This window comes from Tribolium castaneum, chromosome 1 (genome assembly GCF_031307605.1).
Source record: "Tribolium castaneum strain GA2 chromosome 1, icTriCast1.1, whole genome shotgun sequence".
Taxonomy (NCBI): Eukaryota; Metazoa; Arthropoda; class Insecta; order Coleoptera; family Tenebrionidae; genus Tribolium; species Tribolium castaneum.
Window position 1 is genome coordinate 11,205,386 of NC_087394.1, and position 23,547 is coordinate 11,228,932.

General features: G+C 28.5%; 1 protein-coding gene and 1 non-coding gene across 4 annotated transcripts in view; both read left to right on the forward strand.

The window, feature by feature from the left end:
- The window catches only part of LOC135265467 (uncharacterized protein), a 27,135-nt gene continuing 3,588 nt past the window's right edge, over positions 1 to 23,547 (forward strand). Inside the window, exons 1-11 of one of the 3 annotated variants that reach the window (XM_064355041.1) lie at positions 1 to 119; positions 227 to 358; positions 405 to 558; positions 3,623 to 3,865; positions 3,913 to 4,269; positions 7,404 to 7,609; positions 7,664 to 8,129; positions 18,023 to 18,142; positions 18,193 to 18,446; positions 18,493 to 19,072; positions 19,119 to 19,259. In XM_064355041.1, coding sequence (XP_064211111.1) covers positions 236 to 358; positions 405 to 558; positions 3,623 to 3,865; positions 3,913 to 4,269; positions 7,404 to 7,609; positions 7,664 to 8,129; positions 18,023 to 18,142; positions 18,193 to 18,446; positions 18,493 to 19,072; positions 19,119 to 19,259 — 2,644 coding nt within the window. In that variant the 5' untranslated portion in view covers positions 1 to 119; positions 227 to 235. Of the gene's footprint in view, positions 182 to 226; positions 359 to 404; positions 559 to 3,622; positions 3,866 to 3,912; positions 4,270 to 7,403; positions 7,610 to 7,663; positions 8,130 to 18,022; positions 18,143 to 18,192; positions 18,447 to 18,492; positions 19,073 to 19,118; positions 19,260 to 23,547 lie in introns of all 3 variants that reach the window. The other 2 variants (XM_064355036.1, XM_064355034.1) reach the window with 2 other exon arrangements.
- On the forward strand, positions 3,944 to 4,014 carry Mir3900 (microRNA mir-3900). Its single transcript, NR_038760.1, has one exon. It is a non-coding gene; the product is annotated as a microRNA mir-3900 (primary transcript).

The window sequence follows — 23,547 nt, forward strand, 5'->3', positions numbered from 1 at the left end:
AAAGGATCAATAACTCGAGGCATGTGCAGACTCATACCACGAGAACCAAAACATATGTTTGTAAAATGACAATTTATTCAACCTTCCTGTAAATAGAGGCGCACATTTTACTATATCAGGTATTTACACCAAAACCAGCTTTAAAATATACACCCAGCACTAGGTAAAGAAAGTGAAAGAGGTAAACAACATTCAGACTGTTTGTAAAATTGCAAAAATCTTCCAGACTCAAAAAATGGCAACATACCCAGGTATGAGCCTCGGTGGCGAAGTGCGAGAAAGCATTTCCTTAGATGAAGACGATATGAGTGATGTCGAAGACGAAGTTTTCATCCGAGATGGGAAAAATAGTTACAAAGTAAAACTGATTAATTCGTTGTCAGCTTCTTAGTTTGTAATTTCAGCTCGCGGAAGAGTTAAACGTAAAAAGGCCCTTGATGGCCCCTCGGAGAAAATTGGGAAAGCCTGATCTAACGTCCCGACTGAAAGCTAAACCTCCGTGTAAGGCGTTTTGCAAGCCTTGCTGCTACATGTTTGCTGCTTTAAGTATTGTAATCGGTGAGTTTATTTAGAAAAAACGAACGCACTTTGTGAACTACAGCTCAAAATTGTCTAAAGCTTGGTTTAAACTAAACCGCAACTTGGGTGCCGATTAAATCGCGTTTAATACGTAAAAAGCAATTTTATTTAAATGCCAATTTGAGAAATAATTCCGTTAGTCTTGTATACCTAATGAAAAAATTAGTTCGGTTGCTTCAAAAAACATTTTCACGAAATAAAATTCAATACTTTGGTAGTAATTGTTGCAACAGCAATTTTCTTCAATATATTGCCAAAAATAGAGACGAAGGCGGAATGAGAACTTGAATTGAATCTTCGACATAAACAGGCAGAAAATGGGCTAATTTCTATACTTATTAGTTATTATACTTATTTTTTTAAATAAAAATTGTCTTAAAAAATATGCAAAAATGCGCTTTTAAATGAATTATTTTGGCTTGATCCGTTCTCTGACTGAATTAATCTGTTGGATGTATATCAGAATTCGTAGGAGAAAACGATTCAATTTTTTAATCGATTCAGAAAATTGTAAAATGCTTTAAATTTAATTTTTCAGTTTTTGTTGTTTGATATAAGCTAGGTACAGTCACGATTATAAAGAATGTCACCCCTATAAAGCGGCCTGGATAGCAAGGGGCTGAGCGCAAGCTAAGTGTCTTAAATTCACATAAAGCATTCCTTAGAATGATTTTTCGAAATGGATTCATTATTTGATTATTATTTGAATATTAAAATCGTATAATTAATATAATTAGAGTTAGTGTACACAAAACGAGTTAAAATTTACTTCAACGTTAAACTAATTTAAATTTACTTTGCCTGACAGAAGTATAACAAATTGTTATCACTTAATTAGAAAATTAAACATTACTTTATTTAAAAAGCTAACATTAAAAAAGTTACTTGGATCTTTGTGTTTGTCAATAAATAATAATCCTTTTGGCTATCAGGTCATTTTATTCAACAATTTTTTTTATTTAGGACGTTTCGAAATAAAAATATCATCACCAGCTACAATTGCTCTAAATTACAATAACAAATACACGAAACACATTAAAATGATTGCACATTCGCATTTTAATGTGTTCCGTGTTTGTTATTGTAATTAAGAGCAATTGTAGCTGATGACGACATATTGCAATTTTTTTTTTGTTAAATAAAAGGGCTTGATAGCCAAAAGGATTATTATTTATAAAAAAGCTAACACATTAAATAATTCGTTGTCTAATTTACGTAACAATACATTTTTGGGTAAGTTAATTACATTTAATTTTAATTTAGTTTAAATTTAATAATAATAATAATAATAATAATAATAATAATAATAATAATAATTATAAATTTATTTTAATAATAATTTTACATACCATACAATTTTTTAAGTATAAACGAGTGTTTCAAAAGATTTTGCTTATCGATGCAATTTTTATATTTGTATTTTTCGATATATTTCGTTTAACTAAATTTATTCCTTTATGAAAATTGCCCTTAATTAAAAAATTAGTTTGATTTTTGCAAAAAAAACTTGAAATTAGTTATATCGTTCAATCTGCCTTATGTTTATATTTTCTTGAATACATTCGAAAATAGCAGGGTTGTTTAATAAAAACGTCTCTTAATTCAAGCAATGATGCAGACAGTTGGAAAAGTATAACTTATTTTTCAATGAAAATAACTCTTAATAAAAAAATTAAATTTAGTTTAGTTTAAATCTAGGTTAAATTTAGATTTTTACAATAATTTGTGTTTTTCTGTTTGTACCAGATATTGTTAAAATAGGCCAAGTTGAGTAAAAAAATCCTATTTCAAATATGTTTTGTCTATACAAAGAAATGCTTTATTTTGGCTTATTTCGTTCACTACAGTTTTTTAGAGAATTTTCAATTTACTTCGTAGAATGCCAGAAAATGCCAAGATTGGCGAAATTTTTTATTGAAAATTAAAATAGGTATAGATAATATCAAAATATTTTTGGCCATAAATTTATTGATTTTGTTAATCTGACCAGTTGGAACAACAACAAAAAATAGTATTTACACCTATTTATAGTAATTGAACTTCGTAACATACATAAAAAAATCTACAAACGTCCGCTTGTGGTTCAAGTCAACAACTGAAACCAAAAAAAAGCCCAGAGGTGGAAACTTTCTTGTTTAGGTATAACAACATAAATACAAAAATTTTGGATGTAGACGGAAATGCAAACTTAACAATTTCAGATCAAAAAAACAAAAACCACACCAACCCATGATTTCAATAAAAAAAAAAACCTAAAGAACATTAAATTTCGAAGACAAAAAAGCAATGTCCGAAAATTTTGTATACTCATACACAACATTTTCAATGAGTGAAGTTAAATTATTATTTGAAACAATCCGTTACAAAAATATCTAGAAAAACAGTGTGATAATGATAATAGAAGAGGCCCAAAAGTCCACACCAGTGTCAAGATTACAACAGCAATTACATCATTTTTAGAGTTCAAGAAGGAGAAAAAAGAATTCGGGCTAATGTTGATGAAAACATCTTAGGAATTAGATACTACAGTCACTTCGTGTTCAACAAAGCTATTGAATAAAAAAATGAAAAACAATTCAAAAAGTATCACAATTTATCAGCTCGTTATTTTGTTATTTTTTAAACACGCTATAGAATTTTCACTGTAACTGTAACGAAGTTGTATTAAATTTTATTCCATGGAGCTAATTTTTCCAGTGTACAAACAAATAAACACTAAAGCAATTTCTCATCGATTCGTTTTCAAATTGTGCATTTAAGGTACAGTCACGATCAAAAAGAATGACACCCCTAAAAACGCAACCGAGACTTGTTCTTTAAACTTCTTTAGTTTGTAAACTAAACCATTTGTTGAAATTTATGACCTAAACGCTTTTGCTATCCGGCCCTGGTAGGGTGTCAATCTTTTTGACCGTGACTGTACAGTTTAAGGTCTAATGTAAAACAAACTTTAGGCAATTTCAAGTTTCATTTATTTAAAATGACCCTTATGTTTTAAACTTAAGTGCAGTTAGGCCTGAATGTACCATTATTATTTTTTTAGGTATAATAGTGCTAGTTGTTATTTTCGTGTCGATATTTCCATTGCCTTTGGACCGGCTAAGAGATTGGATAATATCGAAGTCTAAGCCAGTTGCAAGTCCCATTAAATTACTACCATGTAGTAATTTGAAAATTACCGACGTCTGGGCCACAAATTTGCCCATTTTGACCACCGACTCTCCAATTTGGTTGCTCGACCTGAACCGAGATGGCGTTGACGATATTCTTTTCGGATTTGGCACGGGTTTGTACAATAGCACACTTTTACTTAAAACTTGATTGGAGTTTCAGGTGATAATTACAACATTTTATCCCCGGATTTATTTTGTCCCATTTTTCTGGGGGTGGCACCTCCTTGCGAAGGAGGTGTGATCGCTTTGAATGGCACTACTGGTGATATTGTGTGGAGGTATTGGACAAACGACACAATTTTCTCCCTCCAGTGTTCCGCAGACCTTAACGGTGATGGTTTGGAAGATTGTTTGGCGATAGGAGATGAGGGGACTCTTGTGGCAATTGACTCGAAAAATGGGTCCCAGTTGTGGGAACAAAACTACAGTAAATTGGACGTTTACGTTGCCAACTTCGTGCCAGATCAAAATAATGATACTGTGGCTGATATTTTGTCCTCACATACGTCACAAGATTGTAAGTACCTTAATGTTTAAACGGGACCTCCTATTATAATTAATTATTAATTATTATTTCTGGATTCCATGTTTATTAAGATTTACGATTTATGTTTCCCAAAATGTATTATTTATCACATTTTTTTAATATAACGAACAGTCTGTTTATTTATAAAGTGCTTGAGTAGATTAGTAATAAACTATGATTTGATTTAACATTCGATAAGCATTCAAGGTCTGGTAAGCCTGTCTGATAATGCAAAAGAAGTTTAAAACAGTTATTTTGTTAATATTTTTTTATAAAAAATTTTAGAAACAGATAGAGGGTATTATATACATGGTGTATTAGAATGATTTTCATCTAGTCACCTGTGAATGTCTCATGTAAAATTAGAAACGCCGTTTTATAAAACAAATGATAGGCATTCAGATATTAGTTAGATATTAAAACTCTAATCAGAAAATATTTTTTTAATTTTTTTACATGTAAACCAATTTCAAAGTTAACTAGATGACGATGAGAATCATTTAAATGCACCTTGTACTTTATCGTAAGCAATAAAATTATAGCAAAAATTCAAAAATTTTTGAAATTTGTGCTTCGGCTCATATAATATTTGCATTTTTAAAAAACATTTTTTGTACGAAATAGTGTAAAGCCTTTTTAATTGTATCTACCTTTAGATATCTGTAGTTGCGTCACAATTTCTTCTTTGACAAAGGAATTAAACGTTTGTGACCTAACTCACAAGCGATAAAAAATTAAAAAACCTATATAATAGTGTCATATATTCAACAAAAAAGGAGCAAAGTTTTACAAATTGAAAATTAAAGAATTAAAGACAATTACTCGGACCTGAACCGACAAGATTTTTTTCATGGGATTACCCTCAAGACAATAAACTACTGTGTTTCATATTATTTAAAGTGAAGTAAACTGTATGAATATTCCAGATAGTAGAGACCAGTCCTGAAATTGATTATAATGTCACTGAGGGTGTATCTAAAATTCTGTAGTTTTGTAACGACTCTTATTAGAAAGATCCATAAAAACGTTTATTATAGAATTTGTTTAAAGAAGTAGATCAATAGAAATTTTTTTTTTAGTTTTTTAGTTTTTCCGGAGAAACCTAACGTTTAAAATAGTTTACAATAATCATTACTTTAATAAATTGTATTAATTTTGTAGATACATCGTCCAGAGTAAAAATTTAGCAGAATTATATATTTTTTTGGAATGTTTTATTAAAGCTCATTTAAGTGAGTTTCCTAAAAGTATCTCAAAAATTAATAAGTAATCACTTAATCAGAATCACTAAGCATACAGCGTGCTCAAAAACGGGCGCACCAACTCAATGGTGTGTGGTAGAAAACTGGTTACATATAAAGGTAAAAATAGTAAAAAAATTCTTTCTATAAAAGCACATCTACCCATTGTGATTTTTTGGATACATTTTAATTTTTTTAATTAAAAAAACTGCTAAAATCTCAAAGTAAATTTAAAAATAATTATTTATCGTTTCGTTACGGAACGATTACCTGGTATGAAACATAAAAATATAAAAAAATAATGAAAACTAAAGAAGTAAACACAATAAGTTTGTAGCTCCAGATTTTTTAAAATATGACTTTAGGAATTTTTTCAATATTTTTCCCGTAATCTGCACTTGCTTCTCAATAATGTATCACTCAGTTGGTGCGCCAGTTTTTGAGCACCCTGTATAAAATAAGCGTTTGCTATTAAATACGAGTACTACATAAGAATTAACGGCAATTTTTTTATAATGAAAATTAATGAATATTAAGGCGCTGTTTTTATATTTCTATGACCTTAATAGTTATTAATTAATTATTTAGTAATTAATTTTATATTAATTAATTATTTAGTAATTAATTTTAAATCTTGGTAAACATATTCATTTCTAACAAACCACATTCTGAAAGAAACAATGCTTAAATGTTAGGTAAAAATGTCGCTAACCCAATGAAGTTCATAAATTAAATTAAGTTAAGTTCATTAATTGTGGGCTAAGACTAGCGACAATTTTTTTAAGTATGTATTTTACTGCATAAAATGTCATTTAATTAATATTTTTTTAAAATGTCATTATCAATTATAAAAAAATATTTGTCCATCAAGATAACATTTTAGTTAATTAATTTGTATCACGAGAAATTTAGAAATTATCCAAAAATTATGAAAAAAAGTATAATTGCTTGTAGAATTGTCAGTATAATCAGCTATTTTTTTTATTTGTTTCACAGTGAAATAAGTATTTAGAATACTATTTTCGTAATAAAATGTTTTTTAAATAAAATACAGTTTTTCAAGAAACAAGTTTAATTTGTGTGCTTGCATTCATTATAATTATAATTTTTTATTTTATGATGCAATTTTATGATTATGCAATTATTTGTAAAATTCCTAGAAGCAATTATTAATACAAAAAAATATAGGATAATAGATAAACTGTCTAAGTTACTTAGATATTTTGAGAGAAAACGATAAAACTAGTATAATTCGAGGTAGAGGAATTTGAAAAAATTAAATTTTTACATGTTTATTAAAAACATGGCTTTTTGAATCTATATAAGGTCAGGCAGCCCAATTACAGTAGTACTTTCATTCTACAAAGGTAGTACAATTATTAGTTCCTTAATTACAAGCTGCAAATAATTGTTTTATGAAAAAATAACTGTCTTTATTTGATGGGTTTGAAGTTTGAATTCGAAGTCATAATGCTTAATTTTTGTAGAAAGACAAAAAAGAAGATACTGTAGAGTAAATTTTGTCAAAGGTCATATTTATAAAAAAAAAGTTTGCGACCTCGAAGTCCTATAAAAATTAATTTTTCGTGTAACAGAAAACTGGGTCTATTTGACCTTTAAACCTTTATATGATCTGAGTTTAAATCGGTCTATCTTCTATGAAAAATAATTTTTGTCGTACAAAACGAACGAACAACTAACATTGGAATTATATTTTCTTGTTTGAATAAACACAGGCCATTAATAAAGCCTATTAATTATTATTATAAATAGAAGACAGTTCAAAACAATTTTTATTAAAAAAAACCCATATATAAAAAAGGCACAGAATGAGCAAAAACTTGTGTGTTGACTAGAAATTGATAACCCAACAATTGTTTACAGCCAAAGAGGGACATCTTGTCCTAATTTCTGGAAAAACCGGGAAGGAGATAAAAAGGATAACTGTACCAAATGGATCAAAAACATTTTTTATGCCGCAACTATTGCGAGTAAATGGTAGTGACTTTGTCATATTTGGGACCGGAAGCCCCACAACTCCTGGCAATTTAAGTATTGCCCCCCTGGATGGACTCATGGCTGGAAATTTGGTATTTCGAAAAAAAAAACAAGTTTTTTCACGATTTTGTTAACAATATTTACAGACAACACGCACAATTTATAAAGATCCATACAAAGGCATCCTCACCCAATCAGTTCTGGTGGACATTACTGGCGATAACATATCTGACATTGTTACTGCAATGTACAACTCGACGGTAGTTGCAATAAATGGATTAACGTTTGAACAAATCTGGAATTACACGATACCCAGTTCTGAAAGTAATATTACACCAACGCCTGGGTATTTTAACGACGACAATGTAACCGATTTTTTGATAATATACGAAAAATATGATAATATTCTTAATTACAACTACACGACAACTTTTATTATTGATGGAAAGACGGGGAAACCCATTTATACCAAGTCGATAAGTGGGAGTATTGCGACTCAAATGAGTGGACTGACTTTGGCGATGGAGTCACATGGGTTTGATATGTTCCTTTTCTGGACAACGGAGTGTAGCAATGTGGACATGTACCAGAAAAATAAAGTAGTAGAAAAAGGTAATGGAGAAAAAATCACAGGTTTGTGCCGAGTTAAATTTCGGAAAAAAAATACTTGTAGAATAAATATATGGGAAAAAATCATTACAATTGATTCCCCAAAATGAAAATGAAAAATAAATTTGCCAGTTTGTTTGCAAATTTATTTCACTACATTAGATCGAACTTGATGTTAAGTATTTTAGCCCATTCTACCCGGTGTAATTAATGTTTCAGTCAGATACTAATTTACTTTACGTCTAAAATCCACAAAACTAAGTCTAAATTGGTGCCATTTTACTCGTTTTAGTTCATTTTTGTGCGAAATTGGATCAGAAATGAATCAAAAAAACACAAAATTTTGTTATTGTCAAAATTGCTGTTTTCAAGCCTCCTAACTGAAAAATCATGAAATTAGATCGAAATTGATTTAATTTATCTTATTTTTTTCGGAGTTTGATCAGAAGTGTTATTTAAAGCTGGCACTACATAATTCTTGTACTTTTTCGAGTGTTTTATCACATTTTCCAGCCAAAAGTTCGTTAACAATAAGACGAAAATTCACTAAAATACCCTAAAACATCTTTTTCGAGAGTTTTTATTGCCAAAGTTTATTTTGATTTGTTTTATTCGATTTAGCTCATTTTAGCGAAATTTCTTCAAAAACAAACGTCAAACAACAATAAATTTTGGTCGAAAAATGTGTTATTTTTATATTTTTCAAGTAACACGTGTTTGAAATTATATTCAGTTTTTTTTGTAAAAAACAGTAAAAAATTATTTTTTTTCGGAATGTTTAGATACGGTTTATCAGATAGAAAAAAACTTATCTTTAAAAATTTGTTAAAAACAAACGCAAATTTCACCAAGATAGACGAAAAATTGTGTGAATTCTGCCTTTTTCGAATTTTTAAACACGTCTTTGAAAAAAAATTAAGTTTTTTCAGAGAAATTTTGCTAAAAATAGGTAAAAAACTTCAATAAGTTTTCATCAATTTATTGTACAAACACTGCTGACAACAATAAATGATAGTAAAAAAATACTTTTACAATAAATCTATGGGAAAATTTGATTACAATTTTGGAATATTATAACGTGTATTACCCAAAATGAAAAAGAAAAATAAATTTGCCAGTTTGTTTGCAAATTTAATTCACTACATTAGATCGAACTTGATGTTAAGTATTTTAGCCTATTCTACCCGATTTAATTAATTTTTCAGTCAGATTCTAATTTGTACTTTACTTTACGTCTAAAATCCACAAAACTAAGTCGAAATTGGTGGCATTTTACTCGTTTTAGTTCATTTTTGTGCGAAATTGCATCAGAAATAAATCAAAAAAACACAAAATTTTGTTATTGTCAAAATTCATATTTTCAAGCTTTCTAACTGAAAAATCATGAAATTAGATCAAAACTGATTTAATTTATCTGATTTTGTTCAGAGTTTGGTCATAAGTGTTGTTTAAAACTGGCACTACATAATTCTTGTATTTTTTTTCGAGTGTTTTATCACATTTTCCAGCCAAAAGTTCGTTAACAATAAAACGAAAACTCACTAAAATATCCTGAACATCTTTTTCGAGAGTTTAAACGCATTTTTGAGATCAAAACAAGTTTTTCGAATCATTTCTCTAAGATTGGCTGGACAATCACGAAATTTCATCTAAAATTATTGGTGTTATTGTAACTTATTGCGCTTTGTTACCAAAGCCTTATTTGATTTGTTTCACTCGATTTAGTTCGTTTTTTAGCGAAATTTCTTCAAAAACAAACGTCAAACACCAATAAATTTTGGTCGAAAAATGTGTTATTTTTATATTTTTCAAGTAACACGTGTTTGAAATTATATTCAGTTTTTTTTGTAAAAAACAGTAAAAAATTAATTTTTTTCGGAATGTTTAGATACGGTTTATCAGATAGAAAAAAACTTATCTTTAAAAATTTGTTAAAAACAAACGCAAATTTCACCAAGATAGACGAAAAATTGTGTGAATTCTGCCTTTTTCGAATTTTTAAACACGTCTTTGAAAAAAAATTAAGTTTTTTCATAGAAATTTTGCTAAAAATAGGTAAAAAACTTCAATAAGTTTTTATCAATTTATTATACAAACACTGCTGACAACAATAAATGATAGTAAAAAAACACTTTTACAATAAATCTATGGGAAAATTTGATTACAATTTTGGAATATTATAACGTGTATTACCCAAAATGAAAAAGAAAAATAAATTTGCCAGTTTGTTTGCAAATCTAATTCACTACATTAGATCGAACTTGATGTTAAGTATTTTAGCCTATTCTACCCGATTTAATTAATTTTTCAGTCAGATACTAATTTGTACTTTACTTTACGTCTAAAATCCACAAAACTAAGTCGAAATTGGTGGCATTTTACTCGTTTTAGTTCATTTTTGTGCGAAATTGCATCAGAAATAAATCAAAAAAACACAAAATTTTGTTATTGTCAAAATTCATATTTTCAAGCTTTCTAACTGAAAAATCATGAAATTAGATCAAAACTGATTTAATTTATCTGATTTTGTTCAGTTTGGTTATAAGTGTTGTTTAAAGCTGGCACTACATAATTCTTGTATTTTTTTTCGAGTGTTTTATCACATTTTCCAGCCAAAAGTTCGTTAACAATAAAACGAAAACTCACTAAAATATCCTGAACATCTTTTTCGAGAGTTTAAACGCATTTTTGAGATCAAAACAAGTTTTTCGAATCATTTCTCTAAGATTGGCTGGATAATCACGAAATTTCATATAAAATTATTGGTGTTATTGTAACTTATTGCGCTTTGTTACCAAAGCCTTATTTGATTTGTTTCACTCGATTTAGTTCGTTTTTTAGCGAAATTTCTTCAAAAACAAAGGTCAAAAATCAATAAATTTTGGTCGAAAAATGTGTTATTTTTATATTTTTCAAGTAACACGTGTTTAAAATTATATTCTCAGTTTTTTTTGTAAAAAACAGTAAAAAATTATTTTTTTTCCGAATGTTTAGATACGGTTTATCAGATAGAAAAAAACTTATCTTTAAAAATTTGTTAAAAACAAACGCAAATTTCACCAAGATAGACGAAAAATTGTGTGAATTCTGCCTTTTTCGAATTGTTAAACACGTCTTTGAGAAAAAATTAAGTTTTTTCAGAGAAATTTTGCTAAATCTATGGGAAAATTTGATTACAATTTTGGAATATTATAACGTGTATTACCCAAAACGAAAATGAAAAATAAATTTGTCAGTTTGTTTGCAAATTTAATTCACTACATTAGATCGAACTTGATGTTAAGTATTTTAGCCTATTCAACCCGGTTTAATAAATTTTTGAGTCAGATACTAATTTATACTTTATTTTACGTCTAAAATCTACAAAACTAAATCGAAATTGGTGGCATTTTACTCGTTTTAGTTCATTTTTGTGCGAAATTGAATCAGAAATAAATCAAAAAGACACAAAATTTTGTTATTGTCAAAATTAGTATTTTCAAGCTTCCTAACTTAAAAATCATGAAATTAGATCAAAACTGATTTAATTTATCTTATTTTGTTCAGAGTTTGGTCATAAGTGTTGTTTAAAGCTGGCACTACATAATTCCTGTATTTTTTTTCGAGTGTTTTATCACATTTTCCAGCCAAAAGTTCGTTAACAATAAAACGAAAACTCACTAAAATATCCTGAACATCTTTTTCGAGAGTTTAAACGCATTTTTGAGATCAAAACAAGTTTTTCGAATCATTTCTCTAAGATTGGCTGGACAATCACGAAATTTCATCTAAAATTATTGGTGTTATTGTAACTTATTGCGCTTTGTTACCAAAGCCTTATTTGATTTGTTTCACTCGATTTAGTTCGTTTTTTAGCGAAATTTCTTCAAAAACAAACGTCAAACACCAATAAATTTTGGTCGAAAAATGTGTTATTTTTATATTTTTCAAGTAACACGTGTTTGAAATTATATTCAGTTTTTTTTGTAAAAAACAGTAAAAAATTAATTTTTTTCGGAATGTTTAGATACGGTTTATCAGATAGAAAAAAACTTATCTTTAAAAATTTGTTAAAAACAAACGCAAATTTCACCAAGATAGACGAAAAATTGTGTGAATTCTGCCTTTTTCGAATTTTTAAACACGTCTTTGAAAAAAAATTAAGTTTTTTCATAGAAATTTTGCTAAAAATAGGTAAAAAACTTCAATAAGTTTTTATCAATTTATTATACAAACACTGCTGACAACAATAAATGATAGTAAAAAAACACTTTTACAATAAATCTATGGGAAAATTTGATTACAATTTTGGAATATTATAACGTGTATTACCCAAAATGAAAAAGAAAAATAAATTTGCCAGTTTGTTTGCAAATCTAATTCACTACATTAGATCGAACTTGATGTTAAGTATTTTAGCCTATTCTACCCGATTTAATTAATTTTTCAGTCAGATACTAATTTGTACTTTACTTTACGTCTAAAATCCACAAAACTAAGTCGAAATTGGTGGCATTTTACTCGTTTTAGTTCATTTTTGTGCGAAATTGCATCAGAAATAAATCAAAAAAACACAAAATTTTGTTATTGTCAAAATTCATATTTTCAAGCTTTCTAACTGAAAAATCATGAAATTAGATCAAAACTGATTTAATTTATCTGATTTTGTTCAGTTTGGTTATAAGTGTTGTTTAAAGCTGGCACTACATAATTCTTGTATTTTTTTTCGAGTGTTTTATCACATTTTCCAGCCAAAAGTTCGTTAACAATAAAACGAAAACTCACTAAAATATCCTGAACATCTTTTTCGAGAGTTTAAACGCATTTTTGAGATCAAAACAAGTTTTTCGAATCATTTCTCTAAGATTGGCTGGATAATCACGAAATTTCATATAAAATTATTGGTGTTATTGTAACTTATTGCGCTTTGTTACCAAAGCCTTATTTGATTTGTTTCACTCGATTTAGTTCGTTTTTTAGCGAAATTTCTTCAAAAACAAAGGTCAAAAATCAATAAATTTTGGTCGAAAAATGTGTTATTTTTATATTTTTCAAGTAACACGTGTTTAAAATTATATTCTCAGTTTTTTTTGTAAAAAACAGTAAAAAATTATTTTTTTTCCGAATGTTTAGATACGGTTTATCAGATAGAAAAAAACTTATCTTTAAAAATTTGTTAAAAACAAACGCAAATTTCACCAAGATAGACGAAAAATTGTGTGAATTCTGCCTTTTTCGAATTGTTAAACACGTCTTTGAGAAAAAATTAAGTTTTTTCAGAGAAATTTTGCTAAATCTATGGGAAAATTTGATTACAATTTTGGAATATTATAACGTGTATTACCCAAAACGAAAATGAAAAATAAATTTGTCAGTTTGTTTGCAAATTTAATTCACTACATTAGATCGAACTTGATGTTAAGTATTTTAGCCTATTCAACCCGGTTTAATAAATTTTTGAGTCAGATACTAATTTATACTTTATTTTACGTCTAAAATCTACAAAACTAAATCGAAATTGGTGGCATTTTACTCGTTTTAGTTCATTTTTGTGCGAAATTGAATCAGAAATAAATCAAAAAGACACAAAATTTTGTTATTGTCAAAATTAGTATTTTCAAGCTTCCTAACTTAAAAATCATGAAATTAGATCAAAACTGATTTAATTTATCTTATTTTGTTCAGAGTTTGGTCATAAGTGTTGTTTAAAGCTGGCACTACATAATTCCTGTATTTTTTTTCGAGTGTTTTATCACATTTTCCAGCCAAAAGTTCGTTAACAATAAAACGAAAACTCACTAAAATATCCTGAACATCTTTTTCGAGAGTTTAAACGCATTTTTGAGATCAAAACAAGTTTTTCGAATCATTTCTCTAAGATTGGCTGGACAATCACGAAATTTCATCTAAAATTATTGGTGTTATTGTAACTTATTGCGCTTTGTTACCAAAGCCTTATTTGATTTGTTTCACTCGATTTAGTTCGTTTTTTAGCGAAATTTCTTCAAAAACAAACGTCAAACACCAATAAATTTTGGTCGAAAAATGTGTTATTTTTATATTTTTCAAGTAACACGTGTTTGAAATTATATTCAGTTTTTTTTGTAAAAAACAGTAAAAAATTAATTTTTTTCGGAATGTTTAGATACGGTTTATCAGATAGAAAAAAACTTATCTTTAAAAATTTGTTAAAAACAAACGCAAATTTCACCAAGATAGACGAAAAATTGTGTGAATTCTGCCTTTTTCGAATTTTTAAACACGTCTTTGAAAAAAAATTAAGTTTTTTCATAGAAATTTTGCTAAAAATAGGTAAAAAACTTCAATAAGTTTTTATCAATTTATTATACAAACACTGCTGACAACAATAAATGATAGTAAAAAAACACTTTTACAATAAATCTATGGGAAAATTTGATTACAATTTTGGAATATTATAACGTGTATTACCCAAAATGAAAAAGAAAAATAAATTTGCCAGTTTGTTTGCAAATCTAATTCACTACATTAGATCGAACTTGATGTTAAGTATTTTAGCCTATTCTACCCGATTTAATTAATTTTTCAGTCAGATACTAATTTGTACTTTACTTTACGTCTAAAATCCACAAAACTAAGTCGAAATTGGTGGCATTTTACTCGTTTTAGTTCATTTTTGTGCGAAATTGCATCAGAAATAAATCAAAAAAACACAAAATTTTGTTATTGTCAAAATTCATATTTTCAAGCTTTCTAACTGAAAAATCATGAAATTAGATCAAAACTGATTTAATTTATCTGATTTTGTTCAGTTTGGTTATAAGTGTTGTTTAAAGCTGGCACTACATAATTCTTGTATTTTTTTTCGAGTGTTTTATCACATTTTCCAGCCAAAAGTTCGTTAACAATAAAACGAAAACTCACTAAAATATCCTGAACATCTTTTTCGAGAGTTTAAACGCATTTTTGAGATCAAAACAAGTTTTTCGAATCATTTCTCTAAGATTGGCTGGATAATCACGAAATTTCATTTAAAATTATTGGTGTTATTGTAACTTATTGCGCTTTGTTACCAAAGCCTTATTTGATTTGTTTCACTCGATTTAGTTCGTTTTTTAGCGAAATTTCTTCAAAAACAAAGGTCAAAAATCAATAAATTTTGGTCGAAAAATGTGTTATTTTTATATTTTTCAAGTAACACGTGTTTAAAATTATATTCTCAGTTTTTTTTGTAAAAAACAGTAAAAAATTATTTTTTTTCCGAATGTTTAGATACGGTTTATCAGATAGAAAAAAACTTATCTTTAAAAATTTGTTAAAAACAAACGCAAATTTCACCAAGATAGACGAAAAATTGTGTGAATTCTGCCTTTTTCGAATTGTTAAACACGTCTTTGAGAAAAAATTAAGTTTTTTCAGAGAAATTTTGCTAAATCTATGGGAAAATTTGATTACAATTTTGGAATATTATAACGTGTATTACCCAAAACGAAAATGAAAAATAAATTTGTCAGTTTGTTTGCAAATTTAATTCACTACATTAGATCGAACTTGATGTTAAGTATTTTAGCCTATTCAACCCGGTTTAATAAATTTTTGAGTCAGATACTAATTTATACTTTATTTTACGTCTAAAATCTACAAAACTAAATCGAAATTGGTGGCATTTTACTCGTTTTAGTTCATTTTTGTGCGAAATTGAATCAGAAATAAATCAAAAAGACACAAAATTTTGTTATTGTCAAAATTAGTATTTTCAAGCTTCCTAACTTAAAAATCATGAAATTAGATCAAAACTGATTTAATTTATCTTATTTTGTTCAGAGTTTGGTCATAAGTGTTGTTTAAAGCTGGCACTACATAATTCCTGTATTTTTTTTCGAGTGTTTTATCACATTTTCCAGCCAAAAGTTCGTTAACAATAAAACGAAAACTCACTAAAATATCCTGAACATCTTTTTCGAGAGTTTAAACGCATTTTTGAGATCAAAACAAGTTTTTCGAATCATTTCTCTAAGATTGGCTGGATAATCACGAAATTTCATATAAAATTATTGGTGTTATTGTAACTTATTGCGCTTTGTTACCCAAGCCTTATTTGATTTGTTTCACTCGATTTAGTTCGTTTTTTAGCGAAATTTCTTCAAAAATAAGTCGAAAAACAACAAATTTTAGTCTAAAAATGTGTTATTTTTATATTTTTCAAGCAATGCGTGTTTGAAATTGTATTCTCAGTTTTTTTTTTGTGAAAAACAGAATAAAATTATTTATTTTCCGAATGTTTAGATACGGTTTATTAGATAGAAAACGATTTATCGCTAAAAATTTTGATAAAAACAAACGCAAGTTTCATTAAGATATATGAAAATTTGTGTGAATTCTGCATTTTTCAAATTTTTAAATACGTCTTTGAAAAAAAATGAATTTCTTCAGAGAAATTTTGCTAAAAGTAGGTGTAAATTTCAAGAATCATTTCATTTATTGTATAAAAACTGTTGACAACAATAAATCATAGTTAAAATAGTAGATGTTATTTGTGACTTTCTTGAGCATTTAAGCACGTTTTAGAGCTAAAATCCCAGTTTATCACAAATTTAAATCCAAAATTATCTTCTTTTTGCTTTTTTTGAGTACGTTCTTCAGTAACAAACACAAAACTACGACAGACTGAAATGTCACCCAATTATCTAAGTTTTTTTTCGTAAAAAATTACCTAAAATTCGATGAAAAATCACCGAATTAGATCGAAATTGATGTTGTTACTTACTCTCGATTTAGCTTTAATTTGAGCGTAACTTTGTCAAAATAAGCTAAAAAATAACAACACTTGATCCAAAAATCATGTTATGTTTTTGAGTTAAAATTTTAAGTTTAGAGAAAAATTACAAAATTCGGAAGAAAACTACAAAATTTTGGCCCTATTTGAGTGTTCAACACGTTTAAAGAAGAGTAGACCTAAATAAATTGCAGTTTTGCTTTTATGAATGGTTAATACACAGTTTTTTTATCTCGAAAAATTTCACTAAAACTGGCTGAAAATCTAAAATTTGATCGAAATTGGTATTAACTTAAACTTATTTCAGTCAACTTAGTTCATTTTTGAACATAAAATTCTTTTACTTTGTAATATCTTGTCAAAACAGACTTCAAAATCACAAAAATAAAATGAAACTTATGTTACTTTGCATGTTTTTGAGCGAAATTTCGTCAATAATATGTTAAAAAATGCTAAAATGTGGTCGAAAAAAATTATTCCTACTTTTTTTTAAACTTCTAAACACATTTTTGAGTATTTTACCCACAATACAAAGCTAAAAAATCACTTAATGGCGGATCAAAATCAAAAATGACATTTTTCATTTCTTGCACGTTTTCGATGCTGAAATGTAATTAATTCGCAAAAATTGTCGAGAATGAGCCAAAAAATCGTTGAAAAGTTTAATAAAAATGAAATGGTGTAAAAAATACGAAATAATAAAATTCCGTGTTTGTTTGTTATGTGGCAAATTTTTCGCACATTAAAACATATATTTTCTCTACTTTGGTTTCACAAAGTGTTCATTGTGAAACCGAGAGTAGTTGCACTCCTTCGTCGTGCTCCAAAAGAAAACAATAGAACGTCTTATAAAACTTATAAAAGTGAATAATAATTATAAATAAACTAAGAAATTTCTTTTTTGTCATAAGGTCAAAGTGTCGAAACGTCGCGACAAACCTGATTTTTTTGTCATTTGTTCTAACTTACAGTTTTCAATAAAAAAATCTTCAGTCATTTCAAAAGATGATAAACAAAGACTTATGACAGGAGTTTATAAACGCATCATTTTCATTTTGGGTGACTGTACATTCAGCGGCTTTCACAGAAAAGTCCTTTCGTACTCCTCTTACTATAATTATAATTGAAATGAGTTCAAATAAATAATTTGTCTTTTTTTTAGAAAATGTTCTAGACGGCATTCCCGACATTTGTCGGCAACAATTTAACACAACCAGTATAATGAAACTAAACGCACTTAATCAATACGATCAACCACCCGGATTTGAAATTTACAACTCTGGTAATTTCTCAACTTAATAATTTTTTAACTTTAAATTGAATTTGTTTAAGTCAATAAAACTCTCCTCGAATTTAACAACACAAAATCACCGTTGAGGCTCATTAAAGAGTACATAATAACGCACCCTAAAATGCAAATGATAAACAACGAAGGCCAAGCGGAAGTGGACGAAAATTACATGGACGACACACAAAAAATACAAATCCACAAATATCGAGGCTCAAATTTCAGACACAAGGACAACAGACAGGGAATAGTCAAAGACTACATGAGCACTAAAACCAATGAAGAATTAAGCGAAGCTGTGAGTATTTTTTAATGAGGAAATTATTTGTAGCAATTATTTACAGATGGCTCCAAAATATGGTAGCGAGGAAGGTTGGCAATTAGGGCCTCAGCCAAACTTAATGAACGAACTTCCTGGAGATGACATCGATCCAGATTATGACGCGGATCCAAACATGTTCAACCAAAAGGAAATGTTGTACAATGACCAACCGTTGAAAAGCAACAGAGACCCCAGAAGTGAAGACAACACGCCTCAAGTGACAAACAGAATTTCTCAAAATCCCCCAAAATATGGCATTTATGATTACCAGAATATTAAAATGGCCCGAAATCGGTTACTTCACGACTTGAACAATCTACCACTCGAAATCCTAAGAGACACTTATTTCAAAAATAGGGAGAGCCAGTTACGAAAATCAAAATTCGAGCAGCGAGACATAACTTCGCACATCGATAAAATTAAGCAAAATGAGGAAGTGAAGAAAATCATAGACACTGAGAGAAAAGTGGCTGAAAATACGTCGTTCAGTTTGTGGGATTTGGAGTCGGAAAAGGAGCTGCAAGATAAAGAGAATGGTTACTGGAGGGGGAAAAGAGCAGTAAATTATACATTTTCAGCAATTCGTAGAATCACATCAGTTGGTGAGTTTGGCATTTTTGGAGTGAAAAATTTGATTTGTTATTTCAGGTGGTGTCTTGAACTCAATCAATTCGTCCAGTAATTCAATCGATGTGGTTTTTATCACTTATTGGCAGCCTACTAAATATCAGAGTGAGTCGATGGCGGACCAAGAGATGAAAGAGTGTCTCGAGGAAAAACTTGGCAAAGGTTTGTATTTAATTTACTCAACATTGTGGAGGATTCTTGTGTTTATAATTACATTAAAACGAAAGAAAAAATGTTTCACGCCTTCTGAACGTAGTATCAAAAAATTTTGTTTAGTTTAGATCGTTGTAATCTTAATCAGTATTTCCCAATTAAAAAAAAAAGATGAAAGACCATATTCTTATAGTAAATATTTTACCATGCACTAATTAATCTAGTATTTTTAAAAAGTGAGTCACATAGAAAAAGAAAAATTGCGCACTTATTTTCGCATTGTTTAACCCACAGACTAAAATAATAAATCTCCATTACGTAAATATGAAGACAATACTCATTACTAATGACCAGTGTGAGGAAATTTTATGGGGTAGCCATGAGGTCACAACCGATCAGCCGACTCGTCATTGTGCTCTCGCGATGTTCATATTTATCGATGAAATGGTCCGTTACAGCACGTGCATTGGCGTAGTTTACTTGGGGTTTATACAATTAATGTTACCGGACGGTTACAAAAATCTAATTAAAACATAAATTTTATTGTTTTATTATAATTACGGAGTACCCAAGAAAAATTGTGGCAATAAAATAGTCGCTAATTTAATAAGACTGCGGTATATTTGTTGAGATTATTTTCTGAACCAGTTTTAAAAAAAGGCACCTAATTTGACATAATCGTTAAAAAATAACTTCATTATTTCCTCAATCTTACATGGACACCAATGAAGATGTTTAATACAGGGGAGCGTAAGTCACTATTACATTTTGAAAATGATGCGTTTTAATTCAGTGGAAATTAAAATTAAAAACTAAATAAAAATATTTTAATCATTTTCTCTGAGAAATACGCTTGAATAACTGTGATTCTTTCTAAAGTTTCGAAAACTGATTTCCTTTTGCGGTTAAAATATCTTTGAATTTCGAAAAAGATCTTTCTACATCACAATTGGTTACAGGAGTAAATAAAAAGTTTGGTGCTAATGCAAAATATGTCGAAGGTGGTACATTATTCGCTATTTGTTTTAAAACTAGAAAATCGGAATTTCTAGTAACTGCGTCAATTTTTGCATTAAATTTATCTTGTAATGACCATTCTACAGATTTTAACTCCATCTACGTAGACTCAAATTTCTCAACTGTAATGGATAATTTTAAATTTTACGTTTCTAGAAATTTGATCGTAGTTGGAATATTTGAAAAATTGTTTTCAATAAAATTAAGTTGAGAAACTAAATTTGTGGGTAAAACTAAAGTTTTACTTTGTTTAATGCTTTGTGCATCATCGTTTAAAGCAATATACAAATTATTTTAATTGATTAAAATTTTTAGAAATTTGCTTCTAACCAAGTACCCCAGCGTGTAACTACAATTGTTGATTCGTCAGAAACGTTACGATTTGTATATTTTTTTAAAAAGGGACTTTAAAGAAGGATTATTTGGTTATCTACAAAATGTGCTCGAGGTGAAATCGTAGCGTATTTCCCTTTGAAACGTGGTGTGGTTGAAAACATTTCAAGGGCTAAAAATAGTAAATAATTAAAAAAATATTAATGTCACACCAAAGAATACTTTGAAATGAATTACAATTTCGTAATTTAGTTCTACTGGGTCACTTTTATGCTTTTTAAATAAGTACATGAGATAAAAATGTTCTTTTGACTTTTTAGATATTATTAAAATTAACAGAGTTAGGGCGGTTAAAAATAAAGGTATAATATTAATAGATAAGTGACATTAATTATTTTTTAATTATTTACGAATTACGATTTTTAGCTCTCGAAATGTTATCAAAGGCGATGAACACGCTTCAGAGGGAAATACGGTTCGGTTTCACCTCAGGCGCATTTTGCAGTAATTTTAAATTGCAATAACTTGGTGAGTCTTACAGATAACGAAATGATTCTTGCACCAAAAATTTATTTCAAGTATTAGCTTTATTTCGTCTTGATTATGTGGGAGTCTATCTTTTATATTAAAAAACTTTCTCGCATCTTGAAAATTTCACTACACAATTATGCAACGTTACAAGAAAATATAATTTTTTTGGTTTCCCTTTATCAAAACTCAACCTTGTTAAACTACGTATAAATCTGCATTTATTGAAAATTTGTTTGCAAAAAAAAGGGAGTTTCTAGCTTTATCCAGAAGAAAGATATGAGTATGTAAACGCAAAATGTGTCCAATTTTAGGTGTTTGCAAATTTTTAGCTATAACGTCCTTTCAGCTCCTTCGCGAGGGTTGAAACAAAAAATTCTTTGACTAAACATTTTTTAATACTCTTTACTAACTTATATCAACAATACAAGCTGTTCCACAACATTTCGATTTAAAGGTTTATCTGACTGCAAGCGCGCGCCCATGCACTAACCTTCACCCATAAGATTTCCTCACACTGCTAATGACAAAGCTCTTTAAAAAAATAGTCTTCTACAATTTTGAAAATAATCTTTTACATAATTATAAATACATGCAGAGTGTTCCGTTTTTATTGTTACAAATTTAAACAGGTGACAGAACATTTAATATTAAGACAAAAGTTTCCTATAAACATGTATCGAAAAATACTTTGTAAGGGTCATAGCTACGATAGTTTTTACCCTACACCCCCCATTTTGGAACGCCCCTGATTAAGAATTTCTACATTTGATCCTCGAATTCCATTAGGCGTATGAAGATTATCGACTGCACCAATTTTTATCTGGAATGATTTCTGAAATATTAAGAAAAACCCGCTAAAAAAAGCAGCCCTTTTCAGGGGGTGTAGCCTCCTTACAAAGAATTTTTCGATACATGTTTATAAAAAACTTTTGTCTTAAAATCACTTGTTTAAATTTGTAACAATAAAAACGGAACAGCCTGTATGTAGTTTTATGAGAGACAGCAGTAAACTAATTTTAATAATACCATTTATGAATACTCTGATAAGTTTTAAAAATTCTCAATTATTTACAAAAGTTTTTTTCTTATTTAGGGCTCCTTCTAAATGTTGTGACAAAATTTAGGATCGGTTTTTCACTTTAATTCGTATTATTTTAATCCTGAATTCAGCTGTCTGGTTAATCGCGATTAAAATTTAATTGCAATGTCCGGCTCTTAAAGGTTAAAAAATAACGTTTAACATATTTCGAGTTTTTTTTTCAAAAGCTGAAAAAACCGACCACTAAATTCAACCAAGTTGATAATTACATTATGTTTTCTAATAAGTACATTTTTCAAAGAGAATTTAAGTGCTTAAGGTTCAACTATATTGGGAACTATTGTGTTTCTGGCTCACAAGATGACGCAGTATTTAGCGCCGTAATAGATAACCCATCATACACTTAATTTTGCCCATTTTTGGCCAAATAGTTTGGGTCCGTTTCTTCGTTCATTTGGTATTTAGAAGTCTTATAAACTTCGCTGAGAAATAGCTTTTCGAGAATTTAAGGACGTTTTTAAGATAAAACTCAGTCCTTTGCAAAACCAGGCTAACAAATCACAAAATTTAATTTGCCATAAGTGAGCCAACAGAACGCTGAATTAGGTCGAAATAAATTATGTTATTTTTGGCCTTTTCGAGTATTCAATCACGTTTGCGGACAGATATTAAGTCGAGCTGGTTCGTTAATAATTGGGTCTATTTATAGGCTATTGTATTATTTTCATAAAAATATCTCTTTTTGTAACATGAAAGTTGTTCTAACAGTTATAAATTGCTTTTTTCAAAATGCATTAATTATTATCAGTTTGGCACCTAAAAATCCCATTTTTTTACCAACAAAATTTGAATATTATTTAGCGAAATTAAAATAAATGCAAATTGGTTCAAAATAGTGCAGTTTTAACATTTTTCGAGTATATAATCACGTTTTTAAGACAAAAAGGCAGTTCTTTGTGAAACTTTTAATAAATCATGCTAAAAAAATATTAAATTTTAATCGACAGATTTTTGCCGTTTCTCTATTATACAGGGTGCTCAAAAACTGGCGCACCAACTCCGTGGTACGTTATTGAAAAGCAAGTGCAGATTACGGGAAAAATGTTGAAAAAATGCTTAGTCATATTTTAAAAAATTTGTAGCTACAAACTTATTGTGTTAACTTCTTTATTTTTCATTATTTTTTTATGTTTTTATGTTTCATACCAGGTAATCGATCCGTAACAAAACGATGAATAATTATTTTTAAATTTACTTTCAGATTTTAGCAGTTTTTTTAATTTAAAAAAAATAAAATTTATCAAAAAAATCGCAATGTGTAGATGTGCCAACACTGGGAATTATTTCCTAGGAAACCGTTTCAAAAATAATTTATTT